Source organism: Panthera tigris, chromosome B4 (assembly GCF_018350195.1).
Source record: "Panthera tigris isolate Pti1 chromosome B4, P.tigris_Pti1_mat1.1, whole genome shotgun sequence".
In the NCBI taxonomy this organism is placed as follows: Eukaryota; Metazoa; Chordata; class Mammalia; order Carnivora; family Felidae; genus Panthera; species Panthera tigris.
Window position 1 is genome coordinate 82,982,980 of NC_056666.1, and position 17,676 is coordinate 83,000,655.

At 47.2% G+C, this 17,676-nt stretch overlaps 2 protein-coding genes across 28 annotated transcripts in view; one reads left to right on the top strand and one right to left on the bottom strand.

Annotated features, from left to right (window-relative positions):
• The window catches only part of R3HDM2 (R3H domain containing 2), a 162,167-nt gene extending 159,100 nt beyond the window's left edge, over nt 1–3,067 (bottom strand). For 8 of the 27 annotated variants that reach the window (XM_042992583.1, XM_042992603.1, XM_042992601.1 and 5 more), the window contains exon 1: nt 2,984–3,065. The gene's annotated coding sequence lies outside the window, so the exon portion shown is untranslated. Of the gene's footprint in view, nt 1–2,983 lie in introns of all 27 variants that reach the window. The other 19 variants (XM_042992586.1, XM_042992579.1, XM_042992596.1 and 16 more) reach the window with 5 other exon arrangements.
• A 2,793-nt stretch (nt 3,068–5,860) lies between these two features.
• Nucleotides 5,861–13,942, top strand: INHBC (inhibin subunit beta C). Its single transcript, XM_007074970.3, has 2 exons — nt 5,861–6,173; nt 13,194–13,942. The coding sequence occupies exons 1-2, from the start codon at nt 5,861–5,863 to the stop codon at nt 13,940–13,942; spliced, it is 1,062 nt and encodes a 353-aa protein (XP_007075032.1).
• Nucleotides 13,943–17,676: the final 3,734 nt, after the last annotated feature.

Consider the following 17,676-nt stretch of genomic DNA (forward strand, 5'->3'; position numbering starts at 1 on the left):
CCCCCTTTGCCTTCCTAAGCCGGAGAAAAGTGGCCAGCACTGCCCCAAAGAGAAACCTCATCTAGGCCACTCTAGCCAGAGAAGGTAACAAATGCACCAATCAAGAAATGAGAAAGGAAAAAATAATGAGGGATAATCCACAGAATTCAGGAGGCCTGCTCCTTTTATCTTCAGACTTAATACAGAACTTAGTTGCTAAAAATGCCCCAAAAAAAGGATTTGTGGGAAAAAAGGATACGATGTTCCCCGGAAACTGACCACTCCATCATTGCTAGAGAAAGGTATCTTAGCTTTTGAGCTCAACTGGCTCCACATGAATGGGGGAAAAATATTACCCATACAACCCATGCTATAAATATTAATATCTTCAGTCTACTGAAAAATTCAAAGGGGAACCAGCCTGTTCAGCACCCTGAGGCCAAAGAGGTAAGGACAGTGATAGTTGTCTGATCAGGAAAGTGAACAAACATCAAGGGAAGAGCCTGAAACAGCAGGTAAAAATTCTAGTCACATGAAATCTGAGACAATCTTCCTCTAGGACCAATACAAAAATCCCCCAGGCTCCATCCTCTCTGCCTTCGAAGTGCTTTCATTCAATGACCTGAAAGCACAAGACTTGAGAAATGTGGCAAGAAATGACAGAAAAAGGATCTCAAATTCTTCCAAGGAGTACCTCACAAAATCCTAGTGAAAATGAATTCCACACCTCCAAGGACAACCAATCATGACCAGAAATTCAGGACTAGGAGAGACTTGTTGAGCACCCAATGCATGTCAAGTGCTATGCTAAGTGCTGAGGACACAGCAATTAACAAGATGACCTACCCTTATTAAGTTTACTTTCTAGCGGGGGGGACCAAACATAAACTATGTTATAGGTTGCTAAGTGGTAAGGAGGAAAATAAAGCAGAGAAGTGGGATAGGAGTTATGTAAATGGCGGGGGGGGGGGGGGGGGGTTGCTTTGCAATTTATCAAGCCAAGGAAATGTCACTGTTTGAGTGACAGTTGAATAAAGACCTGAAGGAGGTGAGGGGACAAAGCAATGCAGTTGTAAAAAGAAACAGTAATCCAGGAAGATCTGGGGAGTAAGTGCATAGCCCCTGAGGCAGAAGTGAGCCTGGTGTGCTCAAGAACAGCCAGGAGAGCACAGGAGGGGGGTCGGGGGGAGAGGGTTACAGATCCAGGGCTTTAAAGACATTTGTAAAGTCTTTGGTTTTTATTCTGAAAAGCAAGGAAGCTATTTCCTCTTCAGACTCTTTTCCATTAAAAAATATCAGACACCCTATTTTTACATATGTAAATTTTTAAAATTTTGCTTTAAATTGCGGAGATCTACAATATAGATCTTACAGTGGACACAAAGACAGCTGGAACTGCAACTCTGAAATTTAACTTTTGCTAACAGTTCATCAAGCATCACAGGTTCTCTGTCCTCTCAACCTCTGGGATCAGCAATGAGGGAAGAAAAACACAACTAAAAAGTGAACTGAATTAACTAACCTACTACTTTGCACCCCAATTTAAATCATTTTTGTCTTGATAGAAAAAAGGAAATATTGGAAGAAGGAAATGGAAAAAAATACATGAGAAAGAAAGAGGATCCGCTAACAATTAATTTGCCAATTTGACTATCCAAAAATACAATAAAATGTTAGGAATGTGTGACACTCCTTAAGTGGAACCTGTCACCTCCTTCTTCAGTCTCCATGTTGCCTACCACCATCAGACAGGATTCAGGCTTCTCAATTTCAGTTAAGTCTATTTGAAAAAAATGTATACAAGAACGTTCATCCAACTGGGATCTGAATTTAAATTTTCCCACACCAACAACTTAAGTGTGCACGGATGGATGAATAAAGTTGGGTGATATATACATATATATATATATAATGGAAATATTAGTCGGCCATAAAAAATAAGTGACAACATGGGTAGACCTGGAAGGCACTTAAAATCAAAGACAAATACTGTATGATATCACTTATATGTAGAATTAAACACACACACACCAAAGTCATCGAAAAAGAGATCAGACTTGTGGGTTACCAGAAGCAGAGAGTACGATGAGGAGGAATTCTAGGAAGGTGATCAAAAGGCACAAATTTTCAGTTATAAGATACTCAAGTACTAGGGATGTAATGTACCTGAAGACTATGGTTCCCACTTCTATGAGATATACAGGAAAGTTGTTAATAGAGTAAATCCTGAGTTCTCATCACAAGGAACACTTTTTATCTTTTTCTTTTTATCGTATCTATACGAGATGATGGATGTTGGCTGAACCTATTTCGATAGTCATTTCACAATACACGTAAATCAAACCATAATGTTGTGTGTCTTAAACATACACAATAATGTATGTCAATTATTCCTCAATAAACCTGGAAAACATGTCTCATCCTCATCCAAGAACGATTCATTGAATGAATACTCTGTGGAGTTACCAAAATCAGGAAGAGTTTTAAAAAGCTCAAGGGTGAGTTATGAGCCTAATGTAGGCCCAACTTTTAAGCTCCAGAAACATCTCCCTGTATGTTCCTAGTCGGAGCCCAGTCCTCCAACAAGTCGGACACCAGCATGATTCGAAACGCTCCAACACCTTTCCCTCCCATTTTTCCAACGCTCGAAGGAAAACGGAGACCCAAGAAACACATGGAGCTAGTCACCCCAAGGCACTACAAGGGCGCAACAGTTTTTAGCTCCCACCGCACAGGCCACAGGTGGCGCCAGCCCCCCGCCCTCCCCGCGCCCCCCACTCCTCCGCTTCTCGCCTGGGCTCCCCGCGCACACTCGGGGCGTCTCGGGCCTCAGGGCCGTCCTTCACGGTGGGTTCCGGCCTTGACCCACCGCCCCCAGGCCCGGATAGCTCCAGCGCGGGGAACCCAGGCCAGGGGCCTCCGCCCGCCAGCCCGCGCGGCCGCCACGCCCCCTCCCCACGGGCAGCCCGCGCCGCCCGCCCCCTCGGCCGGGAGGTGGCCTCACCTCACGCGGGCCGTAGCAGGGAGGGCGCCCGCGTCTCCGCCCGCCGCCCGGGCCCACGGCCGCTCGGCTGCGGCTCGGCCCCGACGGCCGGCGGCGGCGCGCTTCTGGGGGCGGGCTCTTCTCGGCGGGGGTTTCCCCGGGGCCCGGGGCGGGGGAGCAGGGGGGACTGGGGCGGGGGAGGGGAAAGGGGCTTGGGAAGGAAGGGGGAGAGGGGGAGAAAAGGGGGGAACCAAACCCGGAAAGGGAGAAAAGGGGGGAGGGGGAAAATCAGAAGGGGAAGAAAGGCCCAGAGTCCGCCCCCCGCTGCGGCCTGCGCGCTACGTCACCACGTCTAGCGTAATCGTCAGCGCGTCCTGCGCCCCGCGCGTCCCCGCTTCTCTGTGCCCCTTTCCACCGCTGCAGACGCCCCCTACCTGGTCACCCACCCAGCCTGCCCTCGCGTTCTCCTCCCCGGCACACACGTCCGCTCGCTCTCTCTCTCTGTCGCTCTCTCCGCGTTACCTGTGTCTCAGGCCGGCAATCCAGATCCACTGCGATCCTCAGTCCACCTTAAATCCATCAAGCCTGTCAGATTCACCCAAGATTAAAACATAATACTAATTACTGTAAAGTAATTTAAGTGTACAGAGCACTGTCAAAATAGCCTTTCACTTAGGACAGTAAATCTTGCACCCAATATGCGCAATAAATGTTTATGGTATAAATGGACGAAGATGTAGTAGGTGAATGTCCATTTTTTCCAGATGTAAAAATGTAACTCTACGTAAAAGCAGTTTTAAGTCCGTCCTATTAAAATCACTTACCACCTCCTTTCAAGATAGAGTTCTTTTCCTTAAGAGTCATTTGAAGTTGCAACCTCCCCCATTCTGTCTGTTCTAGGCAAATCAATTTAGTTATTGATTAGATGTATTTGGATCATTTACTGGCCAATTCCCTCCGAGAAGCATTGTAGTCTTACGGTGATAGAATTCGACCATTAAATATTTACTATGTCACAAGAACTGCAGTAGGCAAAAAGAATAATAATCAAATAATTACAGTGCCATGTATGTGCTATAGAGATATGTTCAATGTGCTATGGAGGCGCCAGAAGGAGCAATTAGCTCTTAGAGGTGAGGGAGATTGAGTAAGCTACAGAGAAGTTATATGCGGTGTGCCTTAAACATATACAGTGATGCGTAGCAATTATCTCTCAATAAAACTTGGGGGGAGGGAATTTTCACACCTTTAAACACCTATATCACAGATCAGGCACTATGTGCAATGCTAGTAATATAATGGTAAGCAACAGATATGACTTGAAAAGTTACTGCACTGCAGATGGTGATTGGGGGCATGGCTTCTAGGAAAGAAGAGTCCAGAAGGGCTAATAGTGGCAGAATTTCTTCAGCACATCTAGAGGCACAGGTTACTCTGGTCCACAAACAAACCTACATAGCAGAAATAATAAACTTTTATTAAGCACTTGCTATGTGACAGCCAGTGTAAGTGTTTTTACAAAATTGTTTAAATCTCAAGGCTCTGAGATAATCATTACAGATCTATAATCCTGTATTCAAAATCTATTGGGCCAGACATGTTTCAGAATTCAGAAAATTTCAAGTTTTAAAAGGGTAAAATGATACATATGCTATATATTACACAACACCCCTAGGAGTAGGATCCCAGAATCAATTAATATTTTTGGAGTAAAAATGTATAAATAGTCTCAGTACACTTTTTAAAAAGATCATAGATAACCTCCCCTGTGTTCAGGTCAGACTTAGTCACCATATGAGTTATCAAAAAAAAAAAGGATTATGGGTTTTTTCGGATTTTGGTATCATGGGTAACCATTTTTCCCACTTCTGTAATGAAAAAACTAAAGCAAGAGAAGTCAAGAAACTTGCCCAGAGTCACGCCACTAATAAAAGGAAGAGACAGAATTTTGACCAAGTTCATCTAGTTTTTAAAAAAATCTCTCTTCCTAACTCTACCCACCATTCCTGCCAGGTAAATCCCTGCTGTGGGGGCACAGGCCCTTCCCTGGAGAGCCACTGGTCAGGACCTTTGGAGGACCGGGGATTCTGAGAAATCTCAAAATTTCTCTTCCTAAACAGACAAATCCCCAAAAGGTGAGTAAATCTAGCACTCAAGCCCCATTCCCACCTTCAGACTTCCCACTGAGGACACAGAAGACCTGGCTGGAACACTTCCCCTCCTTTGCCTTAACCTTCATACTGGCTAATCTGGATCCCAGCTGGGTAAAACCTAACGGGATAGGGATGGGAAGGACTAACAAAGGATTCTGCATTATGAACCTCAGGGAGGGAGAAAAGGGGCATGGGGCTTTGAGAAGGACCAGGCAAAGGAAAATATAATTCTCAATTATCCCCACGACAGTGACAGGAAGTGTCATGCCAATGACCCCTCTTGTTTGAGAGTCAGTCACCCTTTAACACTCAGCCTAAAAACCTCTCATCTCTCCCTTTTCCTCCAGGCTTCCCAACAAGGCTATTGATCTGAAGAGGAATTTCATCTCTAACCTTTGTCCCCAGGCCTGGCAGCTTACTTGGGTAACCCACTGTCTCCCAACATTGGCCCGGGGACATTTCTTTCCCCAAACAAACCAACCTCCCCTCACATCCCCCACTCTGTACTTTCACTGACTATGTGTTCGAGGCTCCTGCCAAGTTCTACCTGTAATTGGCTTCATCTCCCAAGTCAGATGTTTGGCTGCTGTATCCCCTGCAACAAGGAGTCATGCCAGCTGGACACACTCTCCTTCCAGGGCCCCCAGTGGCCAGGTTGGAGTTGAGACCACAGCTGTTGAGACCCTGAGCCCCGGTTTTACAGCTCTGCCTCAGCTGTATCACTCAAAGAGGCCCTCCCCCAGCAATGATCTCCTCATTGCTCCTGGCCTTCCTCCTCCTGGCTCCGGCTACAGCGGCCATTCCCAGAGCTGACAGTCAGTGTCTGGCATGTGGAGGACCCGCCTTGGACTTGGATCGCCAGCGGGAGCTGCTTCTTGACCTGGCCAAGAGAAGCATCTTGGACAAGCTACGCCTCAGCCAGCGCCCAACACTGAGCCGGCCTGTGTCCAGAGCTGCTCTGAGGACTGTGCTACAGCACCTCCATGGGCCTCCCCAGGGGACACTTCTGGAGGCTGACAGGGAACAGGAATATGACATCATCAGCTTTGCCGACACAGGTGGGTTCCTATGCTATAGATCTTCCCCAAACCACCTGACCTTTTGGGGAAAGGAAACGTCTCCTCCCAGCCTAACCCCTGTCCCCCTCCCCCAAACCATCCCACTCTTGCTTCCCATGGCCTATAATCTCCTAATCCCAGGCTCTCACCTCTCCCCACCCTACCTCCTGCTCTCTCTTATTTAGACTTCACCAATGGGCAGCTGGGAAGTGGGTAGAATTCACTTCTTTGGGGACCGCCTGTCTTCATGTCCTCTGGCTCCCACAAACTTCCACAGGCTGTGGTGTGAGCTAATCTACGTCCTTGGCCTGGCCCCTGAGGCTGGGATCTGGGGAGTCTGTCCTTTCTCTGTTCTCCCCATCCCCCAGATGCCTCATTTTAGTAAAAAGGGAAACAGTAGAACACTGGGACTACAATACCCCTCCAACCTACTCCTGTTCTCTCGTCTTAATACCTTGGGTCCTCACATCAGAACAGGGTCAAAATGGAATTCAGAAAGGTGGGTAAAAGATAGAGGAGAAAGGAGGGTTACCCCCAGAGAGGGAAGAGGAGTTGGAGAATTTAGTGCGTAGTTAGAGAGAAGGTCGAGAATTTGGAGACAGGACCCTAGAAACAGAACACAAAGTGATGTCTTTGGCCTCTGAGCCTCTTGCAAGCTCTTTCTGAGGTCTGGAAGATCCTGCCCACTCCTGGCCCCTTTCCCCTGGTCAGCACCTACTCCCCTGTCCCTTCAAGACCCAGCGCTCCCATCCTCAAAAACCCACCCTGACCTGAAGGTGATGGGCTCCCTCTCCCGTGGTTCCCATACCCTCACCCTGAACCTGAACTCTGTGTGGAATTGCCTGTTTCCAGGTTTTCTGTGAAGTCTGTCTTCCCATAAATGTCAATCCCTTGAGATCAAGAACTGTCATTTATTCTTCGCGTTATCACCAGAAGGTAGTGTATAGTAGAAATAACTAACACTTGTATGATGTTTACTTGATTCTAAGCCTTTTACACACACTGACTCCTTAAGATCCTCACAACAACCCAGTGAGGCAAGTACTACTGTTATCCTCATTTTAAAGATACTGAAACTGAAGCACAAAGATGTTGAGTAATTGGGGCACCTGGCTGGCTCAGTCCGTAGAACATGCGACTCTTGATCTCAGGGTCATGAGTTTGAGCCCCACGTTGGGTGTAGAGCTTACTTAAAAAAAAAAAAAAAAAAAAAAAAAAAGGTTGAGTAACTTCTCAAGGTCCTATGACTGGTAAGTGGTGGAGCCAGACAGCCTAGCTCTGGAACCCATGACCTTGACCACCACACTACTCTGCCTCTCGTGAACACAGTAGATGATCAATAAACATTGGTTGCGTTAAACAACCAAACCATGCTATAAGTCAGCTTGACCACAGTGTAGAATCATCAATGATGCATAAGACCCTATTCTAATTCAAAAGGGGATTTCTGCAGTGATTAAGAACACAAACTGGAGCCAGATAAACCTGGGTTCAAATCCCTGCTCTGCTGCTTATTACTCTGTGACCTCGGTTGTTAATAGTTTTCTCACGTATAAAATGGGGATAATGAGAGGATAGTTGAGAGAATTAAATGAAGAAACACAGGTAATGTTCTTAGAAGGTTAAGGTGGGAAAGAGCAAGAAATCGAAAACTCAGCTCCTGTGCATGAGGGGTTTAGTTGCTGCTGGGAATAAATTAATTAGAAAGTAAGGCAGAATGAAATAATGCTAGAGGAGGGCACAGAGCTTGCTGGGGCAGGGGTTATTCATTGGGTCCTAGCGAGAGAGGGAAGGCTTTCAAAAGAAGATTGCAAATGGACTGGCATTGTAGAATAAGTTTGACTTCAATGGGTAGAGAATGGTAAACACAGTAAATGGAGAGTAAAAGTCTGAAGGAGTAAACTGCATTTGGAGTTGAAAAGTAGCTCGGAGTGGATGAGCACAAGATAGATAACAACGAACCATGGCTCCCTTGAACACCAAGATCCTGTTTGGTGTTTTGTTTTGTTTTGTTTTGTTTTGTTTTGTTTGTTTGTTTGTTTTACCTCTGTATCCCTGACACCAGTTCCTGGCAACATTGTGATAATAATGTCAGCTACCAGGTATTTAGTGTGCCTGCCTCATCTCATTTACAGTAGACTTTATTATTTCCATCTTCTGAAAGCAGAACTGACACTCAAAGAAGATCATTTACATGGCCAAGGTCATACAGTTTGCAGGGGGCAGAATTCAAACACGGTTCTCTCTGACTTCAAAGTCTATATACTTTCCACATATTAGCTAATCAATGAATGAGTACAACATTCAGGCCCAAGGGGGCCTGATCTGAGATGACATTTGGAAGTGAGAATGACTGATACCTGGGTTCTACCTTTTTCATTTCAATATGTTACCTTGAAGTTTTTATTCCAATTTAAGCTATCATCTACACTACAGTATGAAAGCAAGATCTGAGTGTTGCTCTTGGTGGAGATAGGAAGAGAGAGCTTGGGGCTCTGGAGAAACTGGAGTAGGGGTGTTCAGTGATGTCCTGGAACTGCCTCCTACTGGCTCGCGAGAACAAATTACAAACATCTCCCAACTCCGCATCTAGGGTTGTCATGTTAATAGTTTGAAATCAGCCGTGGTGGGAGAATTTATACCACAGAAATTGGCAAACATTACAAATCAGGGTTTAGTTCCCTCCGGAATCCAGTTGTTAAACATTTACCAGCACACCACTGCCTGTGACCTAAAATACAAGTTATCTGCCTGCCACACACCTAACATGCAATGCTGACACAGGGACAGGATAACCATAATAGATACTCGTCTTCAATATGGGAGACAGGGGAGTGGGGGACACAGAACAGTCACTGATCCATGAACGTTCTGATATCCAGCCAGGCACATATCTCGGTCTACCCCAAATCCAGAATTCTCTTGGTTAGGGCTGGGTCTTGCTCCTTGCTAAGAATTTCCTCTCCTCTTAAGGAGAGCCCATCAGTGCTCTCCTTGGCTTCTAGATCTACTGTCTCAGCCCTTGGCTCCACCCTCTGAGATGTCTTTCCTTTTACATAGGAAATGACCTGTGTCTGCAGCTGAGAAGTTTTCTCAGCCTGCTTCCTGCCCAAAGAAGTTGGGGGCCCAGAGACATCTTTTCATTTTGAATCATCTCTGTCCCTTTTAGTCCAAACTGGTGCTGCTTTCACTACTAAAATTATCTGTAAAACCCTGTGAGTCTTCTAAATAATGAATTGTAGTCTACTCGATTAGACAAAAGACACTCAACTTTATCAGGACAGACCCCTCTTTAGGTTACAAGGCGGGATATTGTGGGTCAACACTCAAGATCCTTCGAAGCCCTTTTGTCTAGTTGAGAGGATCTACAGAACATCATCTTAAATTTTAGATTTTAACAAAGGTGTTAGATCTGACAAAGGTGTCAGCTCTTACAGCTGACCCTTTTTTAAATGTTTTGATCTTCACTCGGAGACCATGTTTTGCTGGCAATGCCCTGGATTTGATTTTTACCCTGAGACCATTTCTTACTTTGAGAACCTTTTGCCAGACAGAGAGGTGAGGAATGGAAAAATATCTTATTGTTCAATCTAGCAAGTCCTGTTGGAAATATTTTCTCTAAATTCTGCTTGAAAATTGAACAGTTCCTTTTTTAGTTCATGTCACTCCTGAAATGCCTTCTCATAGGCAGCTAAAATAAGCCAATTGGCACTTCCAGCATTCTGCCTGGAAATATCTTTAGCTAAATTCACAACTTTGTTAGATACCATTTCTAGCTTCCAAGTTACCACAGATGATAGCCAATACATAACACAGGTTCCCCTTTCTCCAGCTTCCAGTGGCAATTTCCTCACTGTTCTTCCTACCTTTGCTAACAGTCTCCTCACCATCCTCCCAACGTCTCCCTGCCACCCAGTCCCAAAGCCAACGCTACATATTTTGGGTCTTTGTTATGGAGCACCCTACTTCTGTAACAAATTTCTGTTTCAGTTATCTCTTAATACAACTAATCAGCCCAAACATAGAGGCTTAAACCAAAAAAGTCAACATTGCTGATGATCGTGTGGTTTGACTGGGCTTATCTGGACAGCTCTTCATCTCCATTTGAGGAGTAGGTAAGGTCACTGAAGCAACTGCATTCAGTCAGGAGCTCGGACGGGACAGGAACATCTAAGATGGTGTCTGATCCTCAAAGTCTCTCATTATTCAGTAGTCTAGCCCAAGTTTATTTAAAGCCTGGTGGCTGGCCTCCAAAAGGGCGAAGCATCATTGTGTAAGCACTTACCAAGTTTCTGCTTGAACTGTGTGCTTGCCTATGTCTCATTGGCCAAATCAGGTCACACAGCCATGCCCAGACTTAATGTGGAAAGGAACTGCACCAAGCCATGAATTTTGGGAGGTGTTGTTCATTGGGGGCCAACGGTGTAATAGCCTACCATAGCCCCTACTGGTTATGTGTCTGCCTGCTTTAACTAGGGTAAATTAAGAGATTTTAATGGGAGGATGCTTAGTGACATAGCAAGATTAGTTGAGCCCCTCAGACTCTTCATCTAGGATTTGGGAATTGGGGCACACTAGAAGATCATGTCTCTTAGCTAAGAGGAGCTGAGTAAAAGATTCTGTAGATTCGGGAGCTGGGGCCACCATTTTAGGACCTGAGGAAACTGACAAAGGAGCAGAAGTAGATCCACAGGGAGAGAGGAATGGAGTAGACTTACTTAGAGAGATGGAGATGAGAGATGTCATGTTGGCTTTGAGAGCTGTCGAGAACAACCTTATTCCTGACTTTCCAATTCACACAAAGCCTAGTTGAACTTTATTTTCATTTAACAATCATGTTTTGAGTGCCTATTATGTACTAGATACTACAGAGAATGGTGAACCATAGAGGCACAATCTCCACCTTCATGGAGTTTACATTCTAGATGGCGGGGCAGGGAGGAGGAGAGAAGAGGAGGAGAAGTACATAGTAAACATATGAACAAAAAACAAAAATGACTACAGAGAGTGGTAGTAGCTATAAAGACAGTTAAGCAGGACGATGTATTAGAGAAATGGTCATATTGTTGAAGGCTGCTTTAGATATGTTAGTCGGAAAAGCCTCTCTGAGAAGGAGACATTTGAGCTGAATGCCAAAAAGAAGCCAGTCCTTCAGAGATCTTGGAAAGACATTCCAGACAGAGGAAACAGCACGTGCTGAGACCATGAGGTGAATCCATGTTTGGTGAGTTCATGGAACAGAAAAGAGACAGTATAGGTAGAATATAGTCGTTAAATGGCAGAGTGCCTAATCATACAAGTTTTTTTGTGCTAAGAGGTTTAGTTTATTCAAATAGCAATGGGAAGCCTTTGAAGGGTCCTTAAGCTAAGGAGATCATCCCATTTATGTAATAAAATGCACGCTGGCTGATATATGGAGAATGATTTGGGGGACAAGAGTGAACCATCTGGGAAGCTATTGCCATAAATCAAGAGAAAGATGATGGTGGGTTGAACTAATATGTAGTAGAGGAGAAGGGGATGAGTGCAATTATATTATGAATTGGAGGTGGAGCTGTCAGATTTTGCAGATAGTTTTAAAGTAGGGGATGAGGGCAATCAAGGTTTTGCCTCAAGCAATGCATTTATAGAGAATAAGATTGGAGAAGGAATAGGTTTGGGTTGGGGTGGGATAAATCTAGAGTTTATCTTTGAACATGAAGAGTTTGAGATATCATTGGATATCCAAATAGAATATCAGATCAGCAGCTGGATATACAAACCTGAGGATCAGGGAGAGGTCAGGGCCAGGGATATATATTTGGGAGTCATCAGCATACAGATGGAATAGAAAGCCATGGGAATTGATGAGATCATTCTGGGAAAGAATATAGATAGAGAAGAGAGCTCAGGACCTTCAACATTGAGAGGTCAGGGAGAGGAAGAGGAGCTGTCAGTAAGAGACCAAGATAGAGTGGCCAGAGTCACAAAAACCAAGAGAAGGAAATATTTCAAGAGGGAGGGAATGATTAAGTGTGTCAAACACTGCTTAAAGGTCAAATAAGATGAATATAAAGAGATGAAACCATTGGATTTGGCAGTGTAGAAAGTGTTGGTGATCCTGACAAGAGCAGTTTCAGTGGAGTGGAGGGAACAGAAACCCAATTAAGGTGTTCCAGGAGGTCAGGTAAGGGATGAAGAGAGAAAATTGGACAAGAGTAATAGCGATAGGAAGAAATACATAGAATCATTGTGGCGAGGGACTGGATATGGTTTCTAGAGGTGATAAGGAGGGTAGTGGTGCCACCAATTCTAAGACAGAAAGAGGGGTATATAGGAAGGAAAAGAGTGATTTCCATTTGGGAAATTTTTTATTTTAATGTGCTGGCAGGACATTCATGTGGCAAAATTAAGCAGTTAGAAGTTTAAACCTGAAGGTTGTTGATTCCCAAATCTTTTTTTTTTTTTTGAGAGAGAGCTCTAGAGAGAGAAAGTGGGGAGGGGGAGAGAGAGAGGGAGACAGAGGATCCAAAGCAGGCTCCACACTGACAGCAGAGAGCCCGATGTGAGGCTCAAACCCATGAATCATTAGATCATGACCTGAGCCAAGTTGGACACTCAATCGACTGAGCCATCCAGGCACCCCGTTGATTCCCAAGTCCATATATCTAGTCCAGAGGTGCAAAATGGTCTAGACTAGACATCCAGATATGAGACTCACCAGCATAAAAATTGTGTTGGCTGACCATGAATGTGGGTAAGAACTCTCTTCAGTGTAGAGTAAAAGGAAGTGAAGGTCAAAGACAAACTATGGAGAACTCTTGCATTGAACAGAGGGTCAGAGAAAAAAAAAAAGCCAGCAAAGAAAATCAAGGAAGACTCATAAGAGTTGTGTCACAGAAGCCAAGAGAGAAAAGATTTTCAATAAAGAAGGGGTGGTCAACAATGCCACGTACTGCAGGGAGTTCAAGCATGCTGAGAGTAAAGAGGTAGAACTGACACTCAGAAGACCATAGTGACTGGGGGTTCTTGTGTCCACAGGCTTTTCCAACATCAACCAGACTCGTCTTGACTTCCACTTCTCCTCTGATAGAACTGCCAGTGCCATGGAGATCCAGCAGGCCAGCATCATGTTCTTTGTACAGCTCCCTCCCAATACCATCACCTTACCTTTGAAGCTGAGGATCCTTGTGCCAGGCTCACGTGACACCAACCTCACCTGGGCCACTCAGCAACTGCTGGAGGTGGATGCCAGTGGCTGGCACCGGCTCTTCTTGGGGCCTGAAGCTCAGGCTGCCTTCAGCCAAGGGCACTTGACCCTGGAGCTGGTACCTGAAGGCCAAGGAGCCCAGAGCTCGGTCATACTGGGTGGGGCTGCCCACAGACCTTTTGTGGCAGCCAAGGTGAAAGTTGGGGGCAAGCACCGGCTTCACCGGCGAGGCATCGACTGCCAGGGTGGGTCAAGGATGTGCTGCCGACGAGAGTTCTTTGTGGACTTCCGTGAGATTGGCTGGCACGACTGGATCATCCAGCCTGAGGGCTATGCGATGAACTTCTGCACAGGGCAGTGCCCACTGCATGTGGCAGGCATGCCTGGCATTGCTGCCTCCTTTCACACTGCGGTGCTCAATCTTCTCAAGGCCAACACAGCGGCGGGCACCGCCGGAGGGGGTTCATGCTGTGTGCCCACGGCCCGGCGCCCCCTATCTCTGCTCTACTATGACAGGGACAGCAACATTGTCAAGACTGACATACCTGACATGGTGGTAGAGGCCTGTGGGTGCAGTTAGTCCGTGTGTGGTATGGACAGCCCAAGGTGGGGTAGGCAAGCATGCCCTCCCGGAAGTACCCTTCCTTGAGAGGAAGAGATGGCCCCATTACTGTCTCTGTCCAGAAGGAGGGCTCCCTCTTCCTGAGCAACTGATGGAAATTATGCCAACTGTGACTTGAGGAGATCTTCATCCAAAGAGAGTCACTTTACCATCTTCATGACCACCAGTCTCTCTCCTCAAGCTTAGTCTATCCAGCAAGCCCCACAGGCTCAACTGCCACCCCAGGGACTCTGATCCACCTGCAGCCATTGGCAGTGACATCTAGTTCCTAGGCAGAGATACCCGTAGCCTACCCTTAATCCATCCCATAATCCACAATACTTCCCCCTCTTCCCACTTGATGGCTGTCACTCCAGGATGAGCTGACCAAGCCCCTTCCCCGATTTTCTGGATTACCAGAGAGCCCCTTCCTTGGATTCACTGGGGATTAGATCACTGTTTTCCAAAGTGAGGTTTACTCTTCTCTGTATCTTGAGCCCCTTTCTTATTTGCCTTGCTGGTCTGCTAAGGCTCTCTTGGCACATCCTTATCCGTTCTTTTCCCTGTTCTATGACCTTAGGGGCTGACTCACCTGAGCTCCTTTGGCCTCTGGCTTCCTGCTGAATTTGACTAAGGGGAGACACAAGCAGGAGATCAAAGGATAGGAGGTGATAGAGGTCAGGGTATTTCTTACTCCTGTTTCCTCTTTCTAGTTGCCATGGATCTGTGTGACTGTAGCTGCGGCCTGTCCCTACAACTCCTGTCTGGCTCGCCACTGGCCCCAGCTCTGCCTAGGTTCTGATATCACTGCTTCTGCACTAGGGGCTTGCTAGTCCCGGGGAGCTTCAACATCACTCCTTGGTTCCCTTAACCCTGCCTCTGTAAATAAGTTCTTTATTAAGTCTCCTTCGTGATACAAACGCAGACAGCTGAATAGTTCTTTTGTCTCCTGCTGAGACCCTGGCTGACACCAAGGATGACACAGAGTTTGCCTGCCTTGTGCACTTCTACTCTTTCTCACACACAGGCTCCTCAGGGCTGAGCTGTTGTGTCTATCCCGTACTTCATGCCTCTTCCTTCCCCAGGCTGCCTCGTCTTCTTCCTTAGGCCCCCTCCTCCCCCCCTCCCAGAACCACCTTTGCTGGTCTCAGTGCCGATAAAGACTTAGGTTTTACCTGCTCTTCTCCTCTCTCTATCCTCACTCCGAGAGATGAGACAGATCACTGCTCAGTCAGCAATCAGGCTGACAACCTGTGAGCCCTTCTGTGGTGGGAGGCAGAGGCATGGCTCAGTGCTGGCTGCTCTCCCTCACTGAACCCAAGGGCTCCATCCAGGAGACGTGCTTGGAAGCTGGAACTGGCCAAGGGCCACTCGCATGGGACAGGGAGAATAAAAGGAAGGCACGGAATGAGGACAGGGAGGTATTTGCTCTGAGACGGGGTCCTCTCTAGACCTTTGCCCTTCTTTCCCCATCATCCCTTCCCTTTGGCTGGACAGCCCTGAACCATGGGGTCGATATTGTCTGCAGCCCAAGGCCGAGTTTGCGCAAAACCCATGTGTCCTTTGGGTAATGTGATGTCTGTGTTTGCTCAGCTTATAACCCCCTCCTCCCAGGGTCTGAGGTCCCTGGAATAGTAAGCCTAGAAGAGACAGCCTGAAAGGGACGTCCTTAGGGCCCTGCAAATCTGAGCCTTGGGGCTTCCTGAGCAACCCACGGAAGCTCTGCCACCTTTGCCTTGAGGAGATCTTCATCTAAGGACAACATCTAAGGAAGTCTTCTGTGCCTCTTTCCCCCCCCTTCCACAGTGTATCCCCTCCCTACAAGCCACTGTGATCTAACCTCTCTCCCTCCAACTATACCTTCAGTCTCCAGGGGCAAGACAAAGGTGAGATGAAGCAAGGCACTCACTTGGGGGGGCAAAATTGTAAGGGGATGCCAAGAAATTCATCAGTTAAGATAAATAATATCTTAATGGAATATTTTTAAAACACCAAAATGAATGCCCCCAAACCCATGATGAACAACATAACAAATTTTAAAATAAACACGGCATCAGTATTACTCTCTTTCTTTTTGGCTCTGCCTTTTGGGAAAAGGGAAAAGGGTGGGTCTGTCTTCTTCCGATCCTTTTCTTCCGGAGCCTCTTGGCCCCTAACTCCAGACTGAGTTGGGTTTTTCTCATTTGGGCGAGATAATCACTCCGGCTTCTACTTCCTTACCCACCCCCAAGCCTGTCCCTCCCCAGCACCCAACCAGGTTGGTGGTAGGGCGGGCCTGTGAGGCAGATGGCTGGGGTATTTATAACCTGGGAGCACTTCTTGGGGAAAGTGACTAAGATGCTAAGAGCATATTTATAGCTGGGTTCTGACGTAAGTGTCAGTGGGGAGGTAGGGCCAGGCCAGGCACAGCAGCAAGAGGGTAGGAAGAGCTGAAAATTGGGGGCACCTGATAGAGAGGGTCGGGGAGAAGTAGGGTCGGCTGCCACTTTGTTCTGCTTCCCTTGACCCTGTCTCTTGGCACCCACAGGTAAGCCCTCTGAGACACCAAGCATAGGCAGAATCTTCTTCGTAGTTCCATGTTCCAGACCCTAGGAGCAGAGGGCTGTCACTCTCATCATCCTCAACCAACAGAGAAGTTGCTGAGAGCCGGGGAGAGAACTGGACAGAGGGGTTTGAGTATGTTTTGACCCGGGGAGACATGTAGGGAGGAGAGGAGAGTCTCAGAGTCTCATCTCACTGTCCCCTCTCCCCCTCCCCACCACACAGTGCCCTGGGTTTCTAGGAAGAGCCTGGCACCCGTCGCCAAGCTCCATTGCCACGTGTCAATATGACGAGGTCTAAAACCAAAGGTAGCAGCGACGTGGGGCCTGACGACAGCTTCTGCTCTCTGGCAGTGGAGAGAGGGGAGAGCACCGGACCAGCCTCTCTGTCTGCTGTAGGAGAGACAGAGTCCCCAGAATGTGAGGTTGGGAAGCGTCTGCATCTCCCCACTTCTGAGAACAGCCCATTCCCTGGGAAGCTGGTCAACGCTAAGCCAGCTGCGGTCCAGTGGCGCCACACTGCCACATGGTGGACACCGGCGGTACTGAGGCCCAGCCCCCAAAGCACCACTTTTCTTCCCCTGGTGCCAGGTCTAGTAGTCCCTTGACAGCCCCCACTGGCTAAAGAGAGGGGAGATTAACCAAATGGAGTAGGGGCACATTTCCCAATCACACTTCTTGCTTTCTAGCTTCTTGAAGAAACCAGGGACACGGAGAGAAAGGCTAGCATGAAGTCAACCCTAAGTTGAAGGTGGAGGGGCCATGGCCCTTCCACTCAGTGAGGAAGCATGGTAAGGAGGGCTGGGATTGGAACTGAGGTTGCTGCAATCATCTTGCTTTGCTCTTAAAAGTCCTTAAAGCTCCCACTTCCTGTCCCCGCTCACAGAGGCCTGGCACCACTTCCAGGATGTCCTAAATTTAGGCAACTCTCACAGTCCCCTTAAAGAGAACCAGCAGCTGGGTATGGGCCCTCCCAAGTCCCATGCCCTTCTGCCAGCCTTGATGGACTCTGCCCTGCTCTAAGATTGCATCACCACCACCCGTACCTCTCTGGTTCCTCAGACATCGTAGCGACATGCCCTCCCCCCCAACCCCCCTCCGTGCTCCAGCCCTCCTCCACGTTGTGCTCCAGTCCAACTGGACTCTGGGCGGCCAGCATAGGCAGGGTCAGGA

Bases quoted from the DNA above. Each gene is read 5' to 3' on its own strand.
- INHBC (XM_007074970.3), top strand. From the start codon at position 5,861: ATGATCTCCTCATTGCTCCTGGCCTTCCTCCTCCTGGCTCCGGCTACA. The intron at 6,174-13,193 runs GTGGGTTCCTAT...TTGTGTCCACAG, and splicing joins CATCAGCTTTGCCGACACAG to GCTTTTCCAACATCAACCAG.